Source organism: Rhamphochromis longiceps, linkage group LG18, assembly GCF_057381845.1.
Source record: "Rhamphochromis longiceps isolate RC_006_pf linkage group LG18, R_longiceps_female_GT1.1, whole genome shotgun sequence".
Lineage (NCBI taxonomy): Eukaryota > Metazoa > Chordata > Actinopteri > Cichliformes > Cichlidae > Rhamphochromis > Rhamphochromis longiceps.
In genome coordinates, this window is record NC_140574.1 from 26,001,482 (window position 1) to 26,024,079 (window position 22,598).

General features: G+C 38.9%; 2 protein-coding genes across 2 annotated transcripts; both read right to left on the reverse strand.

Moving 5' to 3' along the window:
- Positions 1 to 2,541: 2,541 nt before the first annotated feature.
- Positions 2,542 to 7,741, reverse strand: LOC146648455 (complement factor H-like). Its single transcript, XM_085390209.1, has 8 exons — positions 7,621 to 7,741; positions 7,348 to 7,539; positions 6,513 to 6,701; positions 5,343 to 5,399; positions 4,922 to 5,083; positions 4,667 to 4,828; positions 3,853 to 3,878; positions 2,542 to 3,734 (listed from the first exon to the last, which is right to left on the reverse strand). The coding sequence occupies exons 1-8, from the start codon at positions 7,673 to 7,675 to the stop codon at positions 3,702 to 3,704; spliced, it is 876 nt and encodes a 291-aa protein (XP_085246335.1). The 5' UTR covers positions 7,676 to 7,741; the 3' UTR covers positions 2,542 to 3,701.
- A 7,785-nt stretch (positions 7,742 to 15,526) lies between these two features.
- On the reverse strand, positions 15,527 to 21,936 carry LOC146648456 (complement factor H-related protein 1-like). Its single transcript, XM_085390206.1, has 9 exons — positions 21,836 to 21,936; positions 21,575 to 21,754; positions 20,945 to 21,124; positions 20,687 to 20,863; positions 17,186 to 17,242; positions 16,760 to 16,921; positions 16,507 to 16,668; positions 15,873 to 15,901; positions 15,527 to 15,765 (listed from the first exon to the last, which is right to left on the reverse strand). Exons 1-9 carry the CDS (start codon positions 21,888 to 21,890, stop codon positions 15,721 to 15,723), a joined length of 1,047 nt encoding a protein of 348 aa, XP_085246332.1. The 5' UTR covers positions 21,891 to 21,936; the 3' UTR covers positions 15,527 to 15,720.
- Positions 21,937 to 22,598: the final 662 nt, after the last annotated feature.

Here is a 22,598-nt window from a genome sequence, read left to right on the forward strand (position 1 = left end):
ACGCCACTGCTGTTTAGTTTTCTGTCTTCATTTATGTTGGAAGTGGTAGCAGAGCTGTACGTTTTAATTCGTTTCAAAAATCGTCTTCTTCTTTTTTGTGTGTGTGTTTTTCCATTTAACCATAAAGTAAACACAGACAGGGTCAACATAAGTATGAAAATAAATTAAAACACACGTGCGCACCCCCCCCCCACCCAAAAAAAATGAAAATTTGGTTACCAGTTCAGAGTTATAAACACACACAAAAGAATATCTTATTAATACAAATGTTATAAAGAAATAAAACAGCTCTCTGATTTTTCTTTGTATTTTTGTTTTTGTTTTGTTTGTCTTCTTGTTTTATTTAATTGCTTCTGGGATTTGGATCTAACAAGTAAAGTATTCATATTATGCACACATACAAACACATGCAGCTATCACCCATTTCTTGTATTTATACTTAAGACAACTTATTCTTGAACGAATACATCGATCAGTCACATCTAAAATGTAGCCAATTGTGTTTATTGTTCCACCCCACCTCCCTAACCTGTCTGTTCAAAAGTGAACACAGGTTAGGGAGATGATGGAGGAAATTGTGGGGGTTGTAAAGAAAAGGGTAAAAGAAAGGTAGAAGGGGAAAAAGAGGTAAAAAAAAAGGGATAGAAAGGAGGAAATAGAGGAGAGAAAACCCCAACAATCCCCTCTGAGCAAGCACTTGGCGATAGTGGATAGGAAAAACTCCCTTTAAAAGGAAGAAACCTATGACAGAACCAGGCTCTAGAGGGAGCAGTCAACTGTCGGGACTGGTTGGGGGGTGAGGGTGAAAAAAGAGAGAGAGAGGGAGATAGGGGGGGGAGATGGGGAAGGTGTCAGGAGTTAAAGGGACGGAGATGGGAGAGAAAAGAAGAGAGGTGAAAATTAAGATGGAACAGAGGTGGAGGAAGATGTGTTTTTTTCTTCAGTTCCATCCATTTACATATTGTCCTAAAATTGATGCCAGTGGGCTTATAAGTGGTTGGTGTTAAAAAAGCCCCAAATATAAATATGAATTTTAGGACACGATGTTGAGACCAAATTAGGTGAAAAGCCGAAGCAGCCAGTTCCACTTCTTCTTCTTAATTTGCGGTATCTCTGGCAGGCTCTTAACTTCGGTTTCGAGTTCAGCCACCTTGGCAGTAAGCATTTTCTGTTTATCTCGTAGCCTTTGCAAAGATTCCTGGACGCACAATGCAGTCCTCTTTTTCTATCTTTTCTCGTCGTCGGGTGTCTTCTTCTTTCAGAGTCTCCTGCAGAGACATTGCAGTCGATGCTAGCGAGTCCTCTTTCTCTATATTTCTCCAGTGCCATTTTCTTTCAGAGGCTCGGATCTTTGCATTTTATTTGCATCGGCAGAATTTTGTTCTTTTTGCTTCTTTGTGACTTTAAGGTAGGAAGCTTTGGCTTCTTTCAGCTCTTGGTCAAGAGACTCTACCTTCAAATCATGAAGGGCCTTGTTGGAAAGCAGCTGGGATTTCAGGTCACTGATTTCTGTCTTGAGTGACTCCTTCTCCTGGCTATGTTTAATGGCCTGCTCTTTCAGCTGTTTCTGGAGCATCTCTATCTGCTCTCGTTGATTCCTACATTGGACCTCCAATTCAGCCTCCTTAGAGGACTTTAGGCCTACAGAGTCGGCGTGTGAAGTGCCTGCGGTTGGAGTGGCAGACTCCACACACTGCTCTGTGGTAGGGTGGCTGATTTGGTCCTGCAGGGATAGCATCACCTCATCCAGTTTCAATTGCTTGATTGTCATTTGTGAGAGCCTCTGTTTCACTCTTGTTATCGGGCTTATTTCTAGAAGCCTCTTCCAGCTGCTCTATGAGGTCTTTAATTGTTTCCTCATGATTTCTGTTGTTGTCGTACATTTGTGCATGAAGTTTGCTCTGCTGAAACTGGTGATAAGAGGCCCTCTTGTTAGCACCAACCATTTGCCAATAAATGTCGTTCTGATAGTTTTGGGAGGCTTGCAGTTGCTGTTTGAGAGCAGCAATCTCATCCCATGGATTATACTGGACTGCGCCCTGATGGGGTCTAAATCTGGGATTGGACTGATGTTGGACTGATGTTGCCTGAGTAAACGGTCTTCTTGGCTCTTCAGCCACTCTTTGCTGTTTTCGCTTTTTTGCTTTCTTTGTTTTCTTGACCGTTTCTGTTTGAGCTTGTGCCACGGGAGATTTTTCAGTATTTGGTTTTCCGGGTTTTTCAAGCTCATTTTTTGGTCCTTGCAGGATTGTTGTTTTCATTGTTGCAATGACCATTTTCGTTTGTGCTTCTGCCATTGTCGATGGTTCAGCGTTTGTGTCTGCGTTTCTCTGCGTCTGCCTTATCTTAGTTTTAACAACCAGGTTGTTGTGTGTTTCTGCCATCCGAGATCCACTAAAGTTGGTTGAGTTTCTCTCCTATTTAAGGATTTTTCCAGTAGAATGTTCACTCTGACATCACGGGCTGTTCCTTTGAAGTGCCATGATTGGAGCAATTCAAAATAAAATGCCTACAAACCTACTGTAAAGGAAAGGCTTTTATTTTGTAGCATATACTGATTTAACACTATAAAAGCTACTGTACAGAAATTGCAGTAAAAAATAAAGCAAAAGCAAAATATAAGTTTAATAAATGGTTGTTAAAAACCCTAACTAAAGTAGAAGATGACTGTTTAATGGAAAAGTATTCAACATTCTAGAGATTCTCATGCATAATAATTTCTTTTATAATTTAAACTAGGGCAGGTAGAAAACTTTGATATTTAGTGAAAGATGTTAATGAACACTCTCCAATAAGAGTTACTGAATGACTTTAGGCAGTGAGATCATGGTGTTTGCCGAGGTGACAGAATGTCATCTATGTTTTGTTTTAAATTCAGTTTCATTGCTGAATCTAAGAAACAACAGACTTTAATAGAGGTTTACTAACTTTTACTTTTATATCTATTGTGGAAAAGCCTGTAATAATAATAATTCCAAGCATGCAAACTAGTATGCAAACTAAAATTCACAGGAGAGCTTATGAGACCACAAATACTGTTGAGATCCAGTTCAGAGACACAGGTTTTGCGGAGGTGAAGCCTAGAGGACAGGTGGCAGCTACAGATTTGCTCATCTGCTTTTTTCCTGAAAATTTTCCACATTATGACTAAACGAATACAAGTATGAGAATCATGCACAGGCTGTGTTCTGAACGGTGTCTATTAAAAACTGTATTGAATTTATATGTATTACATTTTTAAAATTAGAATAACAAATTGTGGTACATGTACATGCACATGTGGTCTGTGCATGTACACACATGAAGAATTTGACATTGCAGCATCTATGAAAGTGTTCATTGTGTAGAACTCACAATCCAAACCTCTACTCGAAAACTGCCTAAAAGACTAGTTTCAATATTTAAACAGTCATTTGTAGATGTTCTAGGTATGTACAAACCCCCCAGCTCCACTCTTTTAGCAGACAAAGCAAAACAAAGACGTCTCTGATGATGAAACATTGAATTCAAACCTCAGCCAGCCGTCAACAATTTAGGGATTCAGTGTGCACATCATGTATTGAGTGCATTCAAAGTTCAAAACATTTATGGACAGTTTGGTGTTTAAAGAGCAATCAGCACTAAAACTGTACAAAGAAAAGAAACATGTTTTGTTGTTGCTCTGCAGATTCTGGTTGAAGTGTTTCAGAAAGGTCGTGTTGTCAGTTGGGTTCTCTGAATACTCTGCACACTTCCTGATTAAATTACAAATAAAACAATATTTTTCAAACTGCTGTGTAAATGTTACTCACAATTTAATATCCTTCTTTGAAATGTATATATTTGAAAAGTAAATCAAAGAATTACACTTACATAAAAAATGTCAGCTGTTGGACAACCTAAACATAATGAGACAAAAGCAACAAAGTGGGTTTGTCAGTTAGAAGCTCAGACCCAATAAACTTTATTAGTGAGGACGGATTTACTGCATTCAAAGATAAACCTGTGGAGGAAAATCCTCTCTGTTCTTAAAGAGCCAGACTGCTTTTATTCTTCATGTTTTACTTTTATTCCATATTATCATTTGCTGTCAAGACTGCTTGCAATCATAGACAATGACTCCCACTCCCTCCATAACACACTGCACAATCTGAAGAGCAGTTTCAGGAACAGATTTCTTCAAGTTCACTGTCTGAGGGGAACGTTACAGGAGGCCGTTCCTTCCTGCTGCTATCAGACTCTTTAATTCATCCACTTGGGTCAGATCCACACATGCAGAACAGGATTAAACACACCTAACTGCACTCTGTTACTTTTGTACACCATAGCATATATTTGCACACATATTTTATATTTATATATATATTTATGTTTGTATTTATACCTATATCTCTATATTTATCTCAATATTTGTCTAATAATGTCTCTGACATGACATGAGTTTGGCTGTTGGAAGTTGGGGACGACTCTATAGGCAAACATCAGCTGCAGCCTTTCACAAATCAGCAATGTTAGGTTTCTATTTCATTATGTTCCTGTGTGGGAAATGTTTATTTACTGGTTTTCTCTTACTATTCTTCTTGAAATGATGTGTTAATTAGATCCTGGAGAATGAAGTTTCATGTATGTTAGCTGTTACAGGAAAAAAGAAACTGAAAGAAAAACAAGAGATCCTTTATATACTTACATGTGCTCAGAAATATTCTTCTATTAGTGCACCGAACATTGATATAATAGTCTTTTGTTGTACAAGGGAAAGGCTTCGTCTCTCCTTCCCGCATGTATTCAGGTGAAGTTTTTACAAGACCATAACGAGCATATCTAGCAGGATCCACCACACAGAACGCTTCTGCAAAAACAACAAGAAGTAAAAACCAAACATAAAAAGAATTTTAAGAACATTTTTAATAAACTTTTAGAGTGAAAATTATTTTTTTGATACCTTCACAGGTGGGCAGTTTGGACCAGTGAGCGTCACTGTAACAACTCACAGCCTCTGGACCAGCTAGTTTGTAATAACGATTGCACTGGTATTTCAAATGCATTGGACCTTCTTCCACAATTACAGCATTTTCAATGTATGGGCGGGCTCCACACGACTGAACTAAAATAAAAGAAAGTGAGTGTAACAAAATGATCATTGTTTACTCAGCTGTTTAGTTTTCCAAATCTTTGAATTCCTGTACAACGTGCTGAACCAATCAACATCAATCATTTCTGCAGTGATCAACGATTCATTCATTCATTAACGCTGGCTTCTAACTCCAATCCAGCTGCTTGTTGTCATTCATATAACTAAATTAAATATATAAACTGAATTTGATGTATATGCTGATTAAGTGGAAAGGTTGTGAGCAACTTACTGTTTATTGGTATAAGACTGTTGTCTCTGTTATTTGAATCAGAGGTGCTAGAAGATGCTGCAGGATACAGAGCAGATAACGCACATATACAGACAACACATCAGTCAGCTTCACTTTATAAACTTCTTTGACTTACAAATCAGTCCTGCTGCCAGCTGTACCTCCCTGATATGTGATCACAGTGAATCATCCTGTCCCCAGTATCCTCTTCTGTCACAACAACCCTCTGCATCTCCTCTTGCACCACGTCCATGAGCTGAGGTCTTCCTCTTTTCTCCCTGCTTGGCAGCTCCATTTTCAGCATCTTAGATCTCTGACTTCATCTCTGATGCACTCATTTCGTCAAATCTGGTTCCTGGGCACTCCTAATGAAAATCAACTCTGATGCCTCCAGCTCCTGTCTTTTTATCAGTGCCATACATCAGAGCTGGTATCACTACTGTCTGGTAAACCTTCCTTTTCTCTCTTGCTGCTATCATTGTGTCAGAGTTCACTACAAGACAGTCACCTCCACCCACTCCACCCTGCATGCAATCTTCTTCACTTCTCTTTTGCACCATCTGTTATTTTGGTTGACCCAAGGTATCTCCACTACTACTTCTATTCGTTGCATCTTTACTTTTCCACCTGCATTATCACAGTTCTTTTGTTGGTACATCAAAGAGTGAAAGTGTCAGGCCAGGACTCTGCAGTCTATTAACACCTACATGCTAGTGGACATGAGGGGGTTCACTTCCTGGCGTTCCAGGAGGAACGCTGGTTTGAGTGGGGTGTGAAGGAGGCCATTTACGTGAAAAGGGAAAGACCATCTCTGATTTGAGGGGGGAGCCTAAGGGTACATCTTTCAGCATCTTTCAGTGCTGTGATTGCAGCCATTCCCCAACTCTCTGTGAATGCTACTCATAGCCATTGATCAATGGTTTTTGATCAGTAGTTGTTGATCAATGGTCATGACAATTTGCATATTAATGATCAAGAAAATGGTTTAATGGTTTAATGCTTCCTCTGCCTGCAGGTTGAGAGGAGTTATTGTTACAAATTTGTCAGTAATGGTGCTTAAATGCACTTCTGTAAAGATCAAGACACATCATTGATCTATACTACATGGATACTATATTATTATTATATTATGTTATAGTGTGTCAAGAAGTTGAATTCATGTCCACTTACTGCAGGTCGGGCCTTGTGTCCAGCTTCCTTGTGTACAAACAGATTTTGTGTTGTGTGCTCCCTCTACAGTGTATCCATCCTCACACTCATACTGCACTTCTGAACCTGCAGCAAACACTTCCTGGTAGTCCTGATGAACGATGACTGCATGGGGGATTTTAGGAGGCACGCTGCACGCATTCATGCTTTCTGTAAAATTAGATTTAGACTCAAAAACGTTATTAATCCCAGAGCAGGGCCGTTTGTTTGTAGCTTATTCACAGGATCAAACCCACAAAACCTACAGTCCTTAAACACTAATCATAAAAACTCCTGTGAGTTGAGTTATGGATCAAAGAAAAGTGAGGACCTGCTACTGTAAACAAATTACATAAAATGCCTTTATTAACAGCATTGGTCTCAAATTTGTTCTGTGTTGACCAGTATTAATTTGGTTGACCAATAGTTTTCATCATAGTGTGCAGACTGTGGTGTCCAACCGGATACTTACAGATACTTTGCAGTTAATCCAAATTGCTATAGCAAGAGTACTATCATCATACGTCTCCTGTATCATCTTCCCTTTATTGGCTCCTTTAAAATGCAGAATTAAATTTGACACTCCTCCTCTGACATAAAAGGTCTTAAATAAAGAGTTAAAGTTTCTAAAAGTAGAATGGGAGGCAGCACTTTCATCTATCAGGCCCTTCTTTTGTGGAACCTGCTCCCAGTTTAGATTGAGGAGACAGACACCCTCTCTACTTTTAAGATTAGCAGTTTTAGGATCTTGGAAAGAAGGCGACCAGATTTCTTTAAGTGGGTGAGCAAAGAAAGAAGAGCTATTGGCAGGACTTACCTATACACTGTGGCTGATGAGACCATTTTCCATTGTGACATGTGCTGGTTGCCCACCAACCCTTCATTGCTAGCGTACGTCCTTCATTGCAGGTGTAGCTCAGCTTGGTGCCCTGAGAGTAAGTCTCTTGCTTTGGGGCAAAGAAGCCACCGTCCAGTGTGGGAGCATCACAGGCCTGTGTGGTGCTCTGTGCTGAAACACAACACTGAAGTAAGTGCAAAACATTATCAACCAGTGTAAATGTTTGTCTGTGAAGTTACTTGTTGTTCTCACCGTGCAGCACTCCAGGAAACCAAAGAAGAGCAAATGCAAAATATTTGATGCACATTTTTAAATCGTCCAACAACAAAGCAGCACCAGCAGTTAAAGGTAATCCACATGAGAACCAGCTACTTATCACAACTGTCACCCGAAAGTTTGTGCAATCACCTTGGCCCTTCCCATTTTGTGGGATGGAAAAAAGTTCGTACACATCCAAAACAACTTTTGAGAAAGAACGGGAGAAAAACCAGTACATATAAATATAAATATATATATAATAAATATAAATATATATATATATAAATATATATTTATATATATTTATTTATATATATATAAATAAATATATATATATATAATAAAATATATATAAATGTTAGAGCTCTGATCTAAAACTCATGAACTTCTTTCTTTTACAGCTAATTTATCGAGACTGGGGTTTTCCACAGCTTCTTTTCTCAGTGCTTTTGTTACATATCGTTACATCTGTTGATTTCATGCACACACCAACATCTTCCCGATGTCTACAAAACTTCTCATCACCCAGAAAATGAAGAGAAAATTGTTGGTTTTACTTTGCCGATTAGTTTGGTTTAAACATAGTGATTTCAAATTACATTATTCATGACATTTATTATTTCAGTGCGTATTGAATGAATAGAGCAACACATATTTTGCATTGATTTTATTAATCACACAGCGGATGTTGTGTTTGGGACATTTTCTCTGAAGCGACTCGAAATATTTACTTTGAAACATCAAATCAATGAAACTATTTACAGTCCAAATTTCAAAGTCATTTTAGATGGCCTACCACTCTGTGGCCGAGTTGCTGTCGTTCCCAATCACTTCCACTTTGTTATAATACCAATAACAGCTAAGTGTAAAATATTTAGCAGCAAAGAAATTTCACAACTGGACGTGTTGCACGGGTGGTGCATCCTATCCTATCACTGAGCTCCTGAGAGCGACTCATTCTTTCACAAATGTTTGTTGACGTCTGCATGCCTGAGTGCTGGATTTTATAAACCTGTGGCCGAGTTTATTTTAGAAAAAGTTCAAGTAGGGACTCGGTCACCGTGATGCCTTTAACAGGCCACAGCTTAACAGCCATGGGATTGAAACTTTAATGTCACATCAAATTAGTGGCTGTACCACGCATTTAGTACATGCAAAAGTGAGCTGTGAAACATTTCTGCATCTTAGTCACTGTGAGCTTATTCATTAGGGTCCAAATGCAGGACTCAGAGGCTGCCATGATAAGATATAATAAAGAATGAAGATGACATGCTATGAGTACATTAAGTGGAGAAAGGAGGTGCTGGGCCCGATCCAAGGGTGAGAGAAGGATACACCCTGGACAGGTCGTCAGTCTGTCTGCAGTTGTGGCGTATTAATTCAGTTCAGTTTAATTCAGTATACTTACACTTGTATACATTTTTACACTTACACCTACGTTATCATGTGTATGTTCAGTAAGGACGATCTGTAAGTGTTCATCTGTCTGCTTTCTTGGCTGTTTGGCTGCTAGTCTGTTCATCACGTCACTTCCACTTTTTCACGGTGTCCTAGTCAGTGCTGACATCATTGCTCCACTCCAATCATCTAATCTGATCTAATTGCTTTTACTTTTTCCACACAGGGGCAGGTGGGTTTGAATAGCTTTATATCTCTTAATAAATGAAATCGTCATTTTTAAAGTGGATTTTGTATTTACTCAGGATATCTTTGTTGAATATTACAATATGAAAATAATTTTTTAAAGCACTGCATGTTTTAAGAATACTGTATTTCAGGGTTTACACATAAAAATTCAACCTTTATGCTGAGTCTAAGAAATCATTGTCCTGTTAACATAAATTACAAATTGTAAACTAGAAAAATTTGCATTTCCTGCGAAAATGCAGTGTGGATGCCTTGACGGCTGAAGATATCTGCTGAAAAAAGCTGAAAAAGTTGAAACAAAAAAAAAAAAAAAAAAAGATGCCCTGAGCAGGATTCGAACCTGGCCCTCCTGATCAAAGGGCAGCTATTTAGCTCACTGAGCCAAACACTTTCTCACAAAGAAAAGGTGGAGAGATTGACAATTGTGCTAGCAGAATTTGGGCAAAAAAAAGAGGTGAAAATTCTGCTGAAAAGAGTTCCATCAGCAGAATTTCTGCTGAAAAGAGGTGAATGAGCAGAATTCTGCTGAAAAGAGTTTTTTTCTGAAAACAGCAGAAAAAACTGAAAATTTTGCTGAAAAGAGTTGAATGAGCAGAATTCTGCTGAAAAGAGGTTTTTGCTGAAAAAGAGCTGATAAAGTTTGGATTTGTGCTGAAAAGGGGTTAAAAAAACTGAAAATTTTGCTGAAAAGGGGTGAATAAAATGAAATTTGTGTTGAAAAGAGTTTAAAAAAAGTTTAACTGTTAAGTGAAAGAAATGTTGCCATAAGCTGGATTTGAACCCAGGCCTCCCAGTCTGAGAACGGATGCTTATCTCACTGAGGTAAAGCACAGCTCAGCCCATCATGCAAAATCAGTGACCACATTGATAATGTGTTCCATTCATTTCAATGGTCAAAAGTCATAACACACATCAGCAGAAATAGCAGAATTTTTTAAAGTTTAAACATAGCATTTCTGCTAAAACTTAGTATTTATACTAAATAATATTTTTTTCCTGCCAAATCATAGCATTTGTGCTGGAACACAGAAAGTTCCACCAAATCATACAATTTGTACTAAAACATTATTTATGATTTAGCAGAAACATTGGGACTTGGTAGAAATACTATGATTTACATGAAATACTTTGACTTAGCAGAAGTACTACAATCTAGGAAAAAAGTACTAAAGCATAGCAGAAATTCTATCATTGAGCAGAATTACTAGGATTTAGAAGAAATACTAAGATTTGGCACAAACACTGATGTGGCTCAAGAACCTTTATTGTGCAGTTATACTATGATTTGGAAGAAATACTATACTTTGGCACAAATACTATGATTTGGAAGAAATACTATGTTTTAGCACAAATACTATGATTTGGCTCAAATACTATAACTATCCTCGGTCAGAAGGAGAGGCTGACATCCAGGGATTAGATTACCACAGGTGGAGTTTATTGCGGTCAGATGGATGGTACAGGGAGGTATGGCATACAGTAGGAGGATGTGGAGAGGTGATATGGTGTGGTTTCTATGATTAAGAACAGGGTATGCATTACAACATGCATACAGATTAAAGATTAAGAAAACTGGTAACAAATTCCTCCACTACAAATCAGTCTGATGCCACTTTTTACAGGGTTCCCGTTTACTAAGGCACTACCCAAAAGGTGCCACAAGAGGGCACTCCAACACAAGAGATGACCTATTTACACTGATGCACTTAGTAAACCGCCCCTACTTAGCCACTACATAATACAGTGATATTACAGTATACAAATTCACACGAATACTATGATTTGGCAGAAATACTATGACTGAGTAGTAATACTATAACATAACAGATTTCCTAAAAAAAACTATTAAATTGCAGTAATTCTATGACTTGGCAGAGATACTACGTTTTAGCACAAATACTATAACAACGCAGAAATACTATGACTTAGTAGTAATACTATAACATAACAGTTCAATGTTCTTGCACAAATACCACAATATGGCAGAAATACTATGTTTTAGCACAAATACTGTGATTTGGTATAAATACTATGATTTGGCACACATACTATATTCCGCAGATACACTATAACATAACAGATATGCTACAACTTAGTAGTAATACTATAACATAACAGAATTATTATTTGGGCACAAATACCACGATTTGGCAAAAATACTATGATTGGGTACAAATACTATGATTTGGCAATAATACTGCATTTTAACACAACTACTGAGATTTAATTGAAATACTATGATTTAGAAGAAATACTATTACTCCATACAAATACGATACTTTGGGACAAATACTATGTTTTGGTTCTAATACTATGATGTGCAACAAATACTATGATTTGGCACAAGTACTATGATTTAGTACAAATACTATGATTTGGCAGAAATACTATGACTTAGTAGTAATACTATAACATAACAGATTTCCTAAAAAAAAACTATGAAATTGCATTAATTCTATGACTTGGCAGAGATACTACGTTTTAGCACAAATACTATAACAACGCAGAAATACTATGACTTAGTAGTAATACTATAACATAACAGTTCAATGTTCTTGCACAAATACCACAATATGGCAGAAATACTATGTTTTAGCAAAAATACTGTGATTTGGTGTAAATACTACGATTTGGCACACATACTATATTCCGCAGATACACTATAACATAACAGATATTCTACGACTTAGTAGTAATACTATAACATAACAGAATTATTAACTGGGCACAAATACCACGATTTGGCAAAAATACTATGATTGGGTACAAATACTATGATTTGGCAATAATACTGCATTTTAACACAACTACTGAGATTTGATTGAAATACTATGATTTAGAAGAAATACTATTACTCCATACAAATACGATGCTTTGGGACAAATACTATGTTTTGGTTCCAATACTATGATGTTCAACAAATACTATGATTTGGCACAAGTACTATGATTTAGTACAAATACTATGATTTGGCAGAAATACTATGCCTTAGTAGTAATACTATGACATAAAAGATATACTATGGTTTTGCAGACATACTATGATTTTGCACAAATACCATGATTTGGCACAAATGCTATGATTTAGCAGAAATACTATGATTGGGTACAAATACTATGATTTGGCAATAATACTGCGTTTTAACAACAACTACTGAGATTTGATTGAAATACTATGATTTAGAAGAAATACTATGACTCCATACAAATACGATGCTTTGGCACAAATACTGTGATTTGGCAGAAATACTATGACTTAGTAGTAATACTATAACATAACAGATTTCCTAAAAAAAACTATGAAATTGCAGTAATTCTATGACTTGGCAGAGATACTACGTTTTAGTACAAATACTATAACAATGCAGAAATACTATGACTTAGTAGTAATACTATAACATAACAGTTCAATGTTCTTGCACAAATACCACAATATGGCAGAAATACTATGTTTTACCACAAATACTGTGATTTGGTATAAATACTGCGATTTGGCACACATACTATGATTTGGCAGAAATACTATGCCTTAGTAGTAATACTATAACATAAGAGATATACTATGGTTTTGCAGACATACTATGTTTTTGCACAAATACCATGATTTGGCACAAATGCTATGATTTAGCAGAAATACTATGATTGGGTATAAATACTATGATTGGGCAGAAGTACCATGTTTCAGTACAAATACTATGATTTGGCAGGAATACTCTGGTTTAGCAGAAATACTCTGATTTAGCAGAAGTACTATCTTTTGGTAGAAATTCCTGCTAAAAGGTACTATTTCTGCGTTTTAGCAGAAATACTGTAATTTGGCATAAATACTATAATTTGGGATAAATACTATGATTTGGCACATATAATATATTCAGCACATATATTATAAAATAACAGAAATATTTGGCCCCAAAACCATGATTTTGCACAAATACCATGATTTTGCAAAAATACTATGAATTGGCAGAAATACTATGATTTAGCAGAAATACTATGATTTGGCAAAAGTACTTAGATGTAGTAGAAGTACTTTGCTTTAGCAGAAATACTATGATTGAGGAGTAATACCTAAACATAGGAGAAATATTGATACACAGACACACATACACAGACAGTAAAGGGAACAGGAGCTGTGGAGAGTCTGGGCTTGGTATATGTAGGTCAGTTAAATTAGCTGCACCTGCTGTAGTCAGCCCTTACACACACAGACACAGAGAGAGGTGTGAGTTTTCTTCAGTGTATTTCTGACATTCAGGATTCCCCTCGAACAAATGGCCATAATTTCCTAACCGTAGAGGCTAGAACGGTCATTCAGGCATCGTTTTATTCAGAAGAGATGGGGGAATCTTCAGGTCTTCATAATTCAGAGATAAAACATAAATTCTTAAAGATATATGACTTGTAATACACTGTAACTGAGTAGAGGCGAAGCAAAAACTGCCTTGACTTGCGCTCAAACAACCTTTGGTAACTCTAAATCTATATGGAGCATCAAAATCATTCTTTCACCGTAAGAAACAGCAGGCTTTGGTGAACAGTCATGGAAATTTTCAGGGCTCTGTGGAAATCCATCAAAAAGATATGACGAGAGAAAAAAGTGGTTCATTTCCAGAGATTGAAATCTGATGAAATCTGAGCGAGGGACAAATTTCCTACCCTCAAACAAGTCCAACTCATTTCAGAACGGTAATAGGTGAGAAAGAAATTCTTGAATTGTGAGCGTCAGGAGTGTCTGAACATATACGGGGACAAGCCTCATGTCTTAACTTCGCTTCGTTAAGGAGATATGACAATTTGAAAATGCCTCTCATTAGAGAAATCCAGCGGTGATTTTGAACAAACTCTCCATTGAGTTTATATGGAGAGTTTTCTGACTTTGTGTTACTCTGAGGAGATTTGCAAAATATCTATGAGTCCCACAACAATGATAGTGACATTTTCTGAAAGCCAGCAAAAATACCTACGTTTTGGTGTATAATTTGTGGGGCTTGAGTGGAAATTGAGCGAGTAGCAAGAAGTTGTTTGGACATGAAGAGAAAATTCAAACAGTTTCACTGTCCCCTCTGAGTTAATTGCATAGCAACCATAGCAACGCATGTATTTTCTGAAAAATCACAATTTTGCAACTGAAAACTCAAAGAGGGATAAGATTAAAACGGTAGAAGATCTGAAAAAGCTGAATCATACAGGAATAGCCAAATCATTTGAGAACATTTTAAAGTTTGAATGAAGTTTCTAGGTGAAAGTATGAGGCAGTAGTTAAGTTTCAAAGACAAGAAAGTTTTAGCAGAATTGTGGAAGTTTCCCATTCATTTCAATGGGACAAATTAAAGGAAAAAAGTGTAATATTTTAAAAAGTATAATAGTAATAAACACCAAAAGTCATAGCCGGCATTAGCAGAAAGAGCAGAACAGTTTAGAGTTTGAACGGTGAAAATAGCACAAAAATTGTGGAAGTAGATCCACGGCAAAAAGTGTACGGAAACACCCGGAATAATAATAAAGAAGAAAGAGAAACAGGATCTCAATAGTGTGGATGCCTATTAAGGCATCCACACAATTAATGTCAAAAATGTTGGGAAAAGTGATTTTGTTATGACTTCTTCTCAAATGAGATACAGCAACTATTTCAGTCAGACTTCAGAGCTTTTCATAGTTCTGAAAAAGCTTTGTTGAAGGTGATCGATTATTTGTGACTCACATTAGATTCAGGAGATATCACAGCCCTCATTATTTTGGACATTAGCTGCTTTCTGCTTTTGATATTGTGAAGCACAAGAATCTTTGGGCTTGGCTCAAATGTTGGGTTGGATATAAGAACTTTCTCTGTGTCTGATGGTCAGTTCTTTAAATCTTCTGCTCCTGTTTCTTGGACCAGGACACCAAATGAGTGTTTTTGTGCCGTCACAGACCTCTGACATTTTAAGCCTAAATATCAGTTGGACAAATATCTACTAAAAATCTTTGTTTAAATATAAATGTGTTAATAATATCTGTTTAAATTATTTCCTGAGATTATTTTCATGTTGGCTTAAAATAAAATATCTCCCTATGCTCTTACTGAATCTTCTGCATGCTTTTGGTCACTAACCAAAGCCAACACCATCATGAAGTAAAACAAATCAATAAACTTGTTCCTGTGTGCTTACTATAGTGTTTCCGTTATTGTTATTTATTAAATAATATTTTGGTGTGCATAGTAAAAGAACTGTTCTACACAGTTAGCAGACAAAGCAATACAAAGACGTCTCTGATGATGAAACATTTTATTCAGACCTCAGCCAGCCATCGACACTTTATGGATTCAGTGTACACATCATGTACTGAGTGCATGAAAAGTTCAAATCATTTATGGACAGTTTGGTGTTTAAAGAACAATCAGCCCCAAAACTGGACAAAGAAAAGAAACATGTTTCATTGTTGCTCTGCAGGTTCTGGTTGAAGTGTTTCAGAAAGGTTGTGTTGTCAGTAGGGTCATTCTTCTGCAGTCAGGCTGATTAAAACACCAACAAACAAACAACAGCTGAGTGAAAAACATCAAGCACATTTATTTCAAAGAAACTATATTTGTTTGAAAATAAATCAAAGAACAACACTTACATCATAGTGAAATTCATTTCTATCACAGCCTAAACAAGAAGCAGATAGTTTGTCAGTTAGAAGCTCATATCGAGTAAACTTTATCAGTGAGGACTGATTCACTGCATTCAAAGATAAACCTACAGAGGAAAATCCTCTCTGTTCTTAAAGAGCCAGACTGCTTTTATTCCTCATGTTTTACTTTTATTCCATATTAACATTTGTTGAAGTTACTTCATTGTGTGTTTTGTAACCATAACAAACTGTTTTGTGGTGATTTGGGGGCAACTGGAACAAGTGTGGATGCTGCACACTAAATCACTTTGTTCCTGTGATAAAGAGTGAATCTCCTGCTTTGTGTGATGTGCTGGGACAAAGGCAGATAGAGGAGCTTGGCTGTTGGAAGCTGGGAATGACTCTCCATACAACAACATGAAGCGGGGGTGTCATTCCTATAGACAAACATCAGCTGCAGCTTTTAACAAATCAGCAATGCTAGGTTTCTATTTCAATATGTTCCTGTGTGGGAAATTTTATTTACTTTTCTTTCACTATTCCTCTTGTTTGTGTATCAGATCCCAGAGAAGAAATTTTGTTTGCTGCCAAACAAAAAAAGAAACTCAAAGAGTTAAAATGTAAAGAGATAAATACTTACATCTGGTGAAATCTAGCCTTCTGTTAGTACACCGAACATAGATATATTTGTCTCTTGCTATACAAGAAAAATATTTTTCTTCTCCTTCCCGCATGTAAGCAGGTTGAGCTGCTGCAAAACCATAACGAGCATATCTAGCAGGATCCACCACACAGACCGCTCCTGCAAAAACAACAACAAGTAAAAACAAACATAAGTAGAATTTTTAGGAACATTTTTAATAAACCTTTGGAGGTAAAATTATTTTTAATACCTTCACAGGTGGGCAGTTTGGACCAGCTACCATCACCGTAACAATTCACAGTGTCTGGACCAGCTAGTTTGTAAAAGCCATTGCACTGGTATTTTAAATACATTGGACCTTCTTCCACAACTGCAGCATGTTCAATGTTTGGGCGGGCTCCACATGACTGAACTAAAATAAAAGAAAGTGAGTGTAAATAAATAATCATTGTGTACTCAGCTGTTTAGTTTTCCAAATCTATCAATTCCTGTACAACTTAGCCAACCAATCAAAATTAATAAATTTTTGCAGGGATCAACCAGTTTCATTCATTCATTAACACTGGCTTCTAATTCCAATCCAGCTGCTTGTTGTCATTCAAAAAAGCTAAATTGAATATATAAACTGAATTTGATGTATATGCTGATTAAGTGGAAAAGGTTGTGAGCAACTTACTGTTTATTGGTATAAGCCTGTTGTCTCTGTTATTTGAGTCAGAGGTGCTAGAAGATGCTGCAGGATTCAGAGCAGATAATGTACAAAAACAGACAACAGATCAGTTAGACTGGAGATATCATCTGAATTTCAGGAGCGGGACCACTCCTCCTTCATGCCCCCTCCGGCCTCAGGCTATAAAACCCCCCTTCTCCATTACCTGCTGTTCTCATTTTCATGCCCCCCCCCCCCCCCCTTTTCTTTCCTCTCTTATCCTCTTTTCCTATCCTTTCTTCCTTTCCTCCATTTATTTCTCGTTAGTACATGGGGATCTGCCCGGTCCGAGAGCCGTCGCCAGTCCCCTTCAAGGCCTTCCCCAAAGGCCTTGAAGGGGAGGAGTTGGCCGTCCGACTGCGGTCTGGAGTGTGGAGCCTTCCTGCTGCTGCGGAGTCGGGGCGGTCTGCCTCCCCCCACCGCAGGGAAAAGGGAAACACCACCTGGGTCTGGGTGCAGTTCCCCCCTCCAGGGGCGGGGGCACCTAGACCCGGTTTGTAGAGTACGCTTGGGGAGTGTGATTGTGTGTACAGCGTCTCTTTATGTCTGTCTCCACGTTGGTTGAGTGTGGAGTAAGTGCATATGAGAGCATGAGGGTGGGAATGGATGTTTGTATCTGTGTGTGCCTGTATGTCTGTGTCTATATGTCAGGTTGGGTGTCAGGCGCCACCTCTCTGGGGACATCTCAGGCCCTCCAAGGTTTGGAGGCCTATCTCCCCCTACCACCACTTCCCCTGCCAGTGGCGGACCCCCTCAGACATCGGTGCGTTGGTGGTTCTTTGTGTCCGGGGATGGGCGTCCAGGTACACACCGGCTCACTCCTTGGCGGCCGCTTATCGGGGCCTGGAGCCTGGGGCTCGCTCGGGCCACTTCGGAGGGGGGGTGCCCCCGGCCTCCCGGCCTGGGGCTCGGTCACTCAGGCGCGGCTGGCTGCCGGCGGAGCTCACGGGCGCGTCACTGCAACTCCCCCTGGCTTCTGCTCCGCGGCTGCTGGGTGAGCCCTCATCTGGGACTCTCCTCAGCTCTTTCTGGGACAGTGGCGCGGCTGCCCCTCTGTTGGTCTTCCTTGGTCTCTTGTGTTCTGGGGGCCTCTGGATGTCTGGAGTTTTGATCTCCACACCTGCTTCACGCCCTGGAGGACGGGGCTGTGGCCCCCCCACACCCTCTAGCAGATTATTACATGAAGGAACCTTTTAAAAAAACAAAAAACAAGCGCGTCCATGCTCACAGGTGTACACACGGGTGATCACACCCACAAACTACACCCTTTTTGGCTCCTACCTCAAAGCACACTGTGTTCTGTTGATCTTATGTGCTGCACAATAATGTTTAACATTTAGTATTTACTGTCATATTCCCATATATCATTGTGATGTTGTTTATTCTATTACTCTTGTTCTCTTCTGCTTGTTTTCTTTTTTCTTTCTCAGCAGGTGATCCAGGTGATTGATATATGCATTTTTTTTCTCTGCCCGTTCTGTTGGTTTTTGTCTTTTGCCCTTCTCCCCCGTCCCTCTTCTCAGCTGTTTCTCTTTCCCTCTTTCTTTCTCCCCTCCTTTCCCCCAGTCAAGTCTGTCCCGTATTCAGTAAGTGAAAATAAAATAAACAATAAAAGGTGAATCAAATGGACCATTACGGCAAGGCTGGGATGGTCAGTTTGGTAAAGTAAATCCGTTGGGCATCTTTCTTTGCCTTTAGACAACAATTCTGATGGCAAAAGAGCCAAACGGGACAGGCCAAAAAAAAAAGAAAAAAAAAAGGCCTTCCCCAAACTGCAGCACTATTCACACTTCCTTATCCCCCATCGCCCATTGTTACCAAGGATGTGGTCCTTGTTAGTGAAATCACTTTATAAACTTCTTTGACTTATAAATGAGTCCTGCTGCTAGCTGTACCTCCCTGATGTCCAGTAGTTCCTCTACTTGATGAGAACAGATAACTCATTAGTTATATGGTACATGCTGCATATATTTCATTGAGACATAGAGGTGCTGCGGGAGTACGCGTTGTCTGGCCCATTGCTATGGGCCATTCGATCCCTATACAACCGTTGCAAGAGCTTGGTTTGCATAGTCGGTAATAAGTCAGACTTGTTTCCCGTGGGTGATGGGCTTTGCCAGGGTTGCCCTTTGTCACCGATTCTGTTCATAACTTTTATGGACAGGATTTGTAGGCACAGCCAAGTGGCGGAGGGCTTTTACTTAGGTGGCCTCAGAATCTCATCTCTGCTTTTCGCAGATGATGTGGTCCTGTTGGCTTCATCGGGTGAAGGCCTCCAGTATGCACTGGAACGGTTCGCAGCCGAGTGTGAAGCGGCAGGAATGAGGATCAGCAACTCCAAATCTGAGAACATGGTTCTCAGCCGGAAAAGGGTGGAGTGCTCACTCCGGGTCGGGGATGAGTTCCTGCCCCAAGTGTAGGAGTTCAAGTATCTCGGGGTCTTGTTCACGAGTGATGGGAGAAGGGAGCGAGAGATTGTCAGACGGATTGGTGCACCGGTCCATCGTGGTGAAGAGAGAGCTGAGCGTAAAAGCGAAGCTCTCAATTTATCGGTCGATCTACGTCCCTACTCTCACCTATGGCCACGAGCTGTGGGTAGTAGAACGAGATCGGGGATACAAGCGGCGAAAATGAGCTTCCTCTGAAGGGTGGCTGGCCTCTCCCTTAGAGATAGGGTGAGAGGTTCAGCCATCCGCGAGGGGCTCTGAGTAGAGCTGCTGCTCCTCCACATCGAAAAGAGCCAGTTGAGGTTGTTCGGGCATCTGACAAGGATGCCTCATGGGCGCCTCCTGGGTGAGGTGTTCCAGGCATGTCCCAGCAGGAGGAGGCCCCGGGGCAGACCCAGGACACGCTGGAGAGATTATATCTGTCGGCTGGCCTGGGAACGCCTTGGTATTCCCTCGGATAATCTAGAGGAGGTGGCTGGGGAGAGGGAGGTCTGGGCTTCTCTGCTTGGGCTGCTGCCCCCGTGACCCGGCCCCGGAAGAAGATGGATGGATGCATGGATGGATGGACCCTGTCTGACACTCTCTTCACCTCCACAACACTATACACATGTGCTTGCTTTAAGGACATTCCTATTCTGTTTCTCTCCCAGGCTACTTCATGGTTTGAGTCCACCCCCAATTTTCATTTGTATTTCTTTTGTGGCTTACTAACTGGTGTTGTTCTATAACTAATGATTTGCAAGTCTTGTTTGTCAGTCAAAATAAAGAAAGATGTGTGAATGAGTGTTTTCAAAACATTGCTACAAGGTATATCTATATTTTATAAAGAGAATAAATAAATGGTTTAATACTTCCTCTGTCTGCAGGTTGAGAGGAGTTATTGGTACAAACTTGTCAATAATGGTGCCTAAATGCTCTTCCGTGAAGATCAAGTCACACCATTGAGCTGTACTACGTGGCTACTATATTATTATAATATTATGTTATAGTGAGTCAAGAATTTTAACTCATGACCACTTACTGCATGTTGGCACTGGTGTCCAGTTTCCCTGTATACAAACAGATTTCTCGGTGTGTGCAGTGTATCCATCTTCACACTCATACTGCACTTCTGAACCTGGTGCAAACACTTCCTGGTATCCATGAATGATGACTGCATGGGGGATTTTAGGAGGTGCACTGCATGCACTCATACTTCCTGTAAAAATAAAAAGTCATGAATAGAAGCAGAAAAAAAGTGTTGAACAGCTAACTGGAGTCAAACATGTGGCAGACTTACTCTCACAGACTGGTGCAGAGGGCCATTTTCCATTTCCACAGGTAATGGTGGTGAACTGGTTTTGGTGCTCAAATCCTCCATCGCATGTTATCGTTAGTGTACTTCCATCCTCATACCAGCCGTTTGAGTTTTCAGGGTACTTTCCATTGGGAATAGTTGGTCCAAAACAGGCGCTTTCATCTGAGGAAGAACAGACCAGAGTCACCATCAACACTTTGAGATTTTACAGAGTAACTATAATTACAACTTTCTGATTGCGAACAGCAACATGCCGCATTAAATGTTGTGAATAGCTAATTCAAGGAATTACTGGAAGAAAGTTTTTGTTATTATTCCTTGTGAGAGACTGAAATTCCTAGTTTGTAATTCTTAAAAAATACGATAATAAAATTTTTTTATACTTGACACAAAAACATTAAATTAAACTTCACAATTCTTCAATTGGATTTTATTGCTTTTTATATTTATTTACTGAAATAATCTGATTTCATCGTTCTTTTTCCTCAATTGAGTTGATTTTTTTTTTTTTAGCAAATCTAAACTAATTACATTGTTCCTTAAGAACAGAATTTCATTTTCATCTTTGGTAAAAGATGGTAAAAGAATTCACCATTCCCGGGACTGACCTACCTATACATTGCGGTTCATGAGACCATTTCCCACGTTTACAGGTACTGGTTGCCCACCAACCCTCCACTACAGGTTTATATCCGTTATCACAGGAATAAGTGATCGTGGTTCTGTCAGAGTAAGTCTCTTGTCTGGGGAGAAAGTTACCATGAACCAGTCTGGGAGGATCACAACCCTGTGCTGATGTACAATAAAGAAAATTGTTTAAAATCCCACATAAGTCTCACATTTACAAACTATAACAGAATTGAATCTTCTTACCTTGAAGCAATCCAGGAAACAAAACGAGGACAAATCCAAGAGTCCTGAGACACATTTTGCAGCAATGAAAGCACGATGTGAAGGCAGAGTAAAGAGCCGTGTTCTGCTGGACGAGTTAATAATTGTTGGGAATTTCCCCCAAAGAACTAAGAAGTCAGGACACAGTAAACATTGCGCTGAGTAACTCTGGCTCTGGTCCATATTTCTTAGACATATGTTGTATAAACAAACTATTGCTGTCAGTAGATTAAAAAAAAAAACACCTTAATTAATCTCACAATTTTCTGTAATTAATCACGATTAATGGCATATACTTGATCAACAGCCTGGTTGCATATACATTTTTTTTCAACTTTATATTTAAGCTTGTAACTGACATTTATGCAATATAATGAAGTAAATGCAGAATAAACACAAAGAATGTATGCTTAAATTCAAAGAGGATTTGTGTAGTTTTCTTCAATCTTTTAGCACAGGTTCTCTGCTGTGAAATATACCTTAAAAAAACTATGTACTAATAAGTAAGTATACACTAATATTTTAAGCTGGAGGTGCTTCGGTGAAAAGAAAATTCCTTCTTGCACAACGTGCATAATACTTTATGTTGGTCGATTGTTCCATCTTGTTATGTTTTAAATACTCAAATTTCCCATTGAGAGGGCCAATGTGCGTTTATCATTTTCCATATTGAGTTGATTGGGTCAGCTGCCCGTTAGTGGCATATTGAAATATTGACTTTTTTTTTACCAGTAATTTATGTTCT

Bases quoted from the DNA above. Each gene is read 5' to 3' on its own strand.
- LOC146648455 (XM_085390209.1), bottom strand. From the start codon at position 7,675: ATGTGCATCAAATATTTTGCATTTGCTCTTCTTTGGTTTCCTGGAGTG. The intron at 4,829-4,921 runs GTATCAAAAAAA...TTGTTTTTGCAG, and splicing joins CAAACTGCCCACCTGTGAAG to AAGCGTTCTGTGTGGTGGAT. The intron at 3,879-4,666 runs GTAAGTATATAA...CATTATGTTTAG, and splicing joins AAGAATATTTCTGAGCACAT to GTTGTCCAACAGCTGACATT.
- LOC146648456 (XM_085390206.1), bottom strand. From the start codon at position 21,890: ATGTGTCTCAGGACTCTTGGATTTGTCCTCGTTTTGTTTCCTGGATTG. The intron at 21,125-21,574 runs GTAGGTCAGTCC...GTTCTTCCTCAG, and splicing joins TCATGAACCGCAATGTATAG to ATGAAAGCGCCTGTTTTGGA. The intron at 15,766-15,872 runs GTAAGTGTTGTT...TGTTTTAATCAG, and splicing joins GAAATGAATTTCACTATGAT to CCTGACTGCAGAAGAATGAC.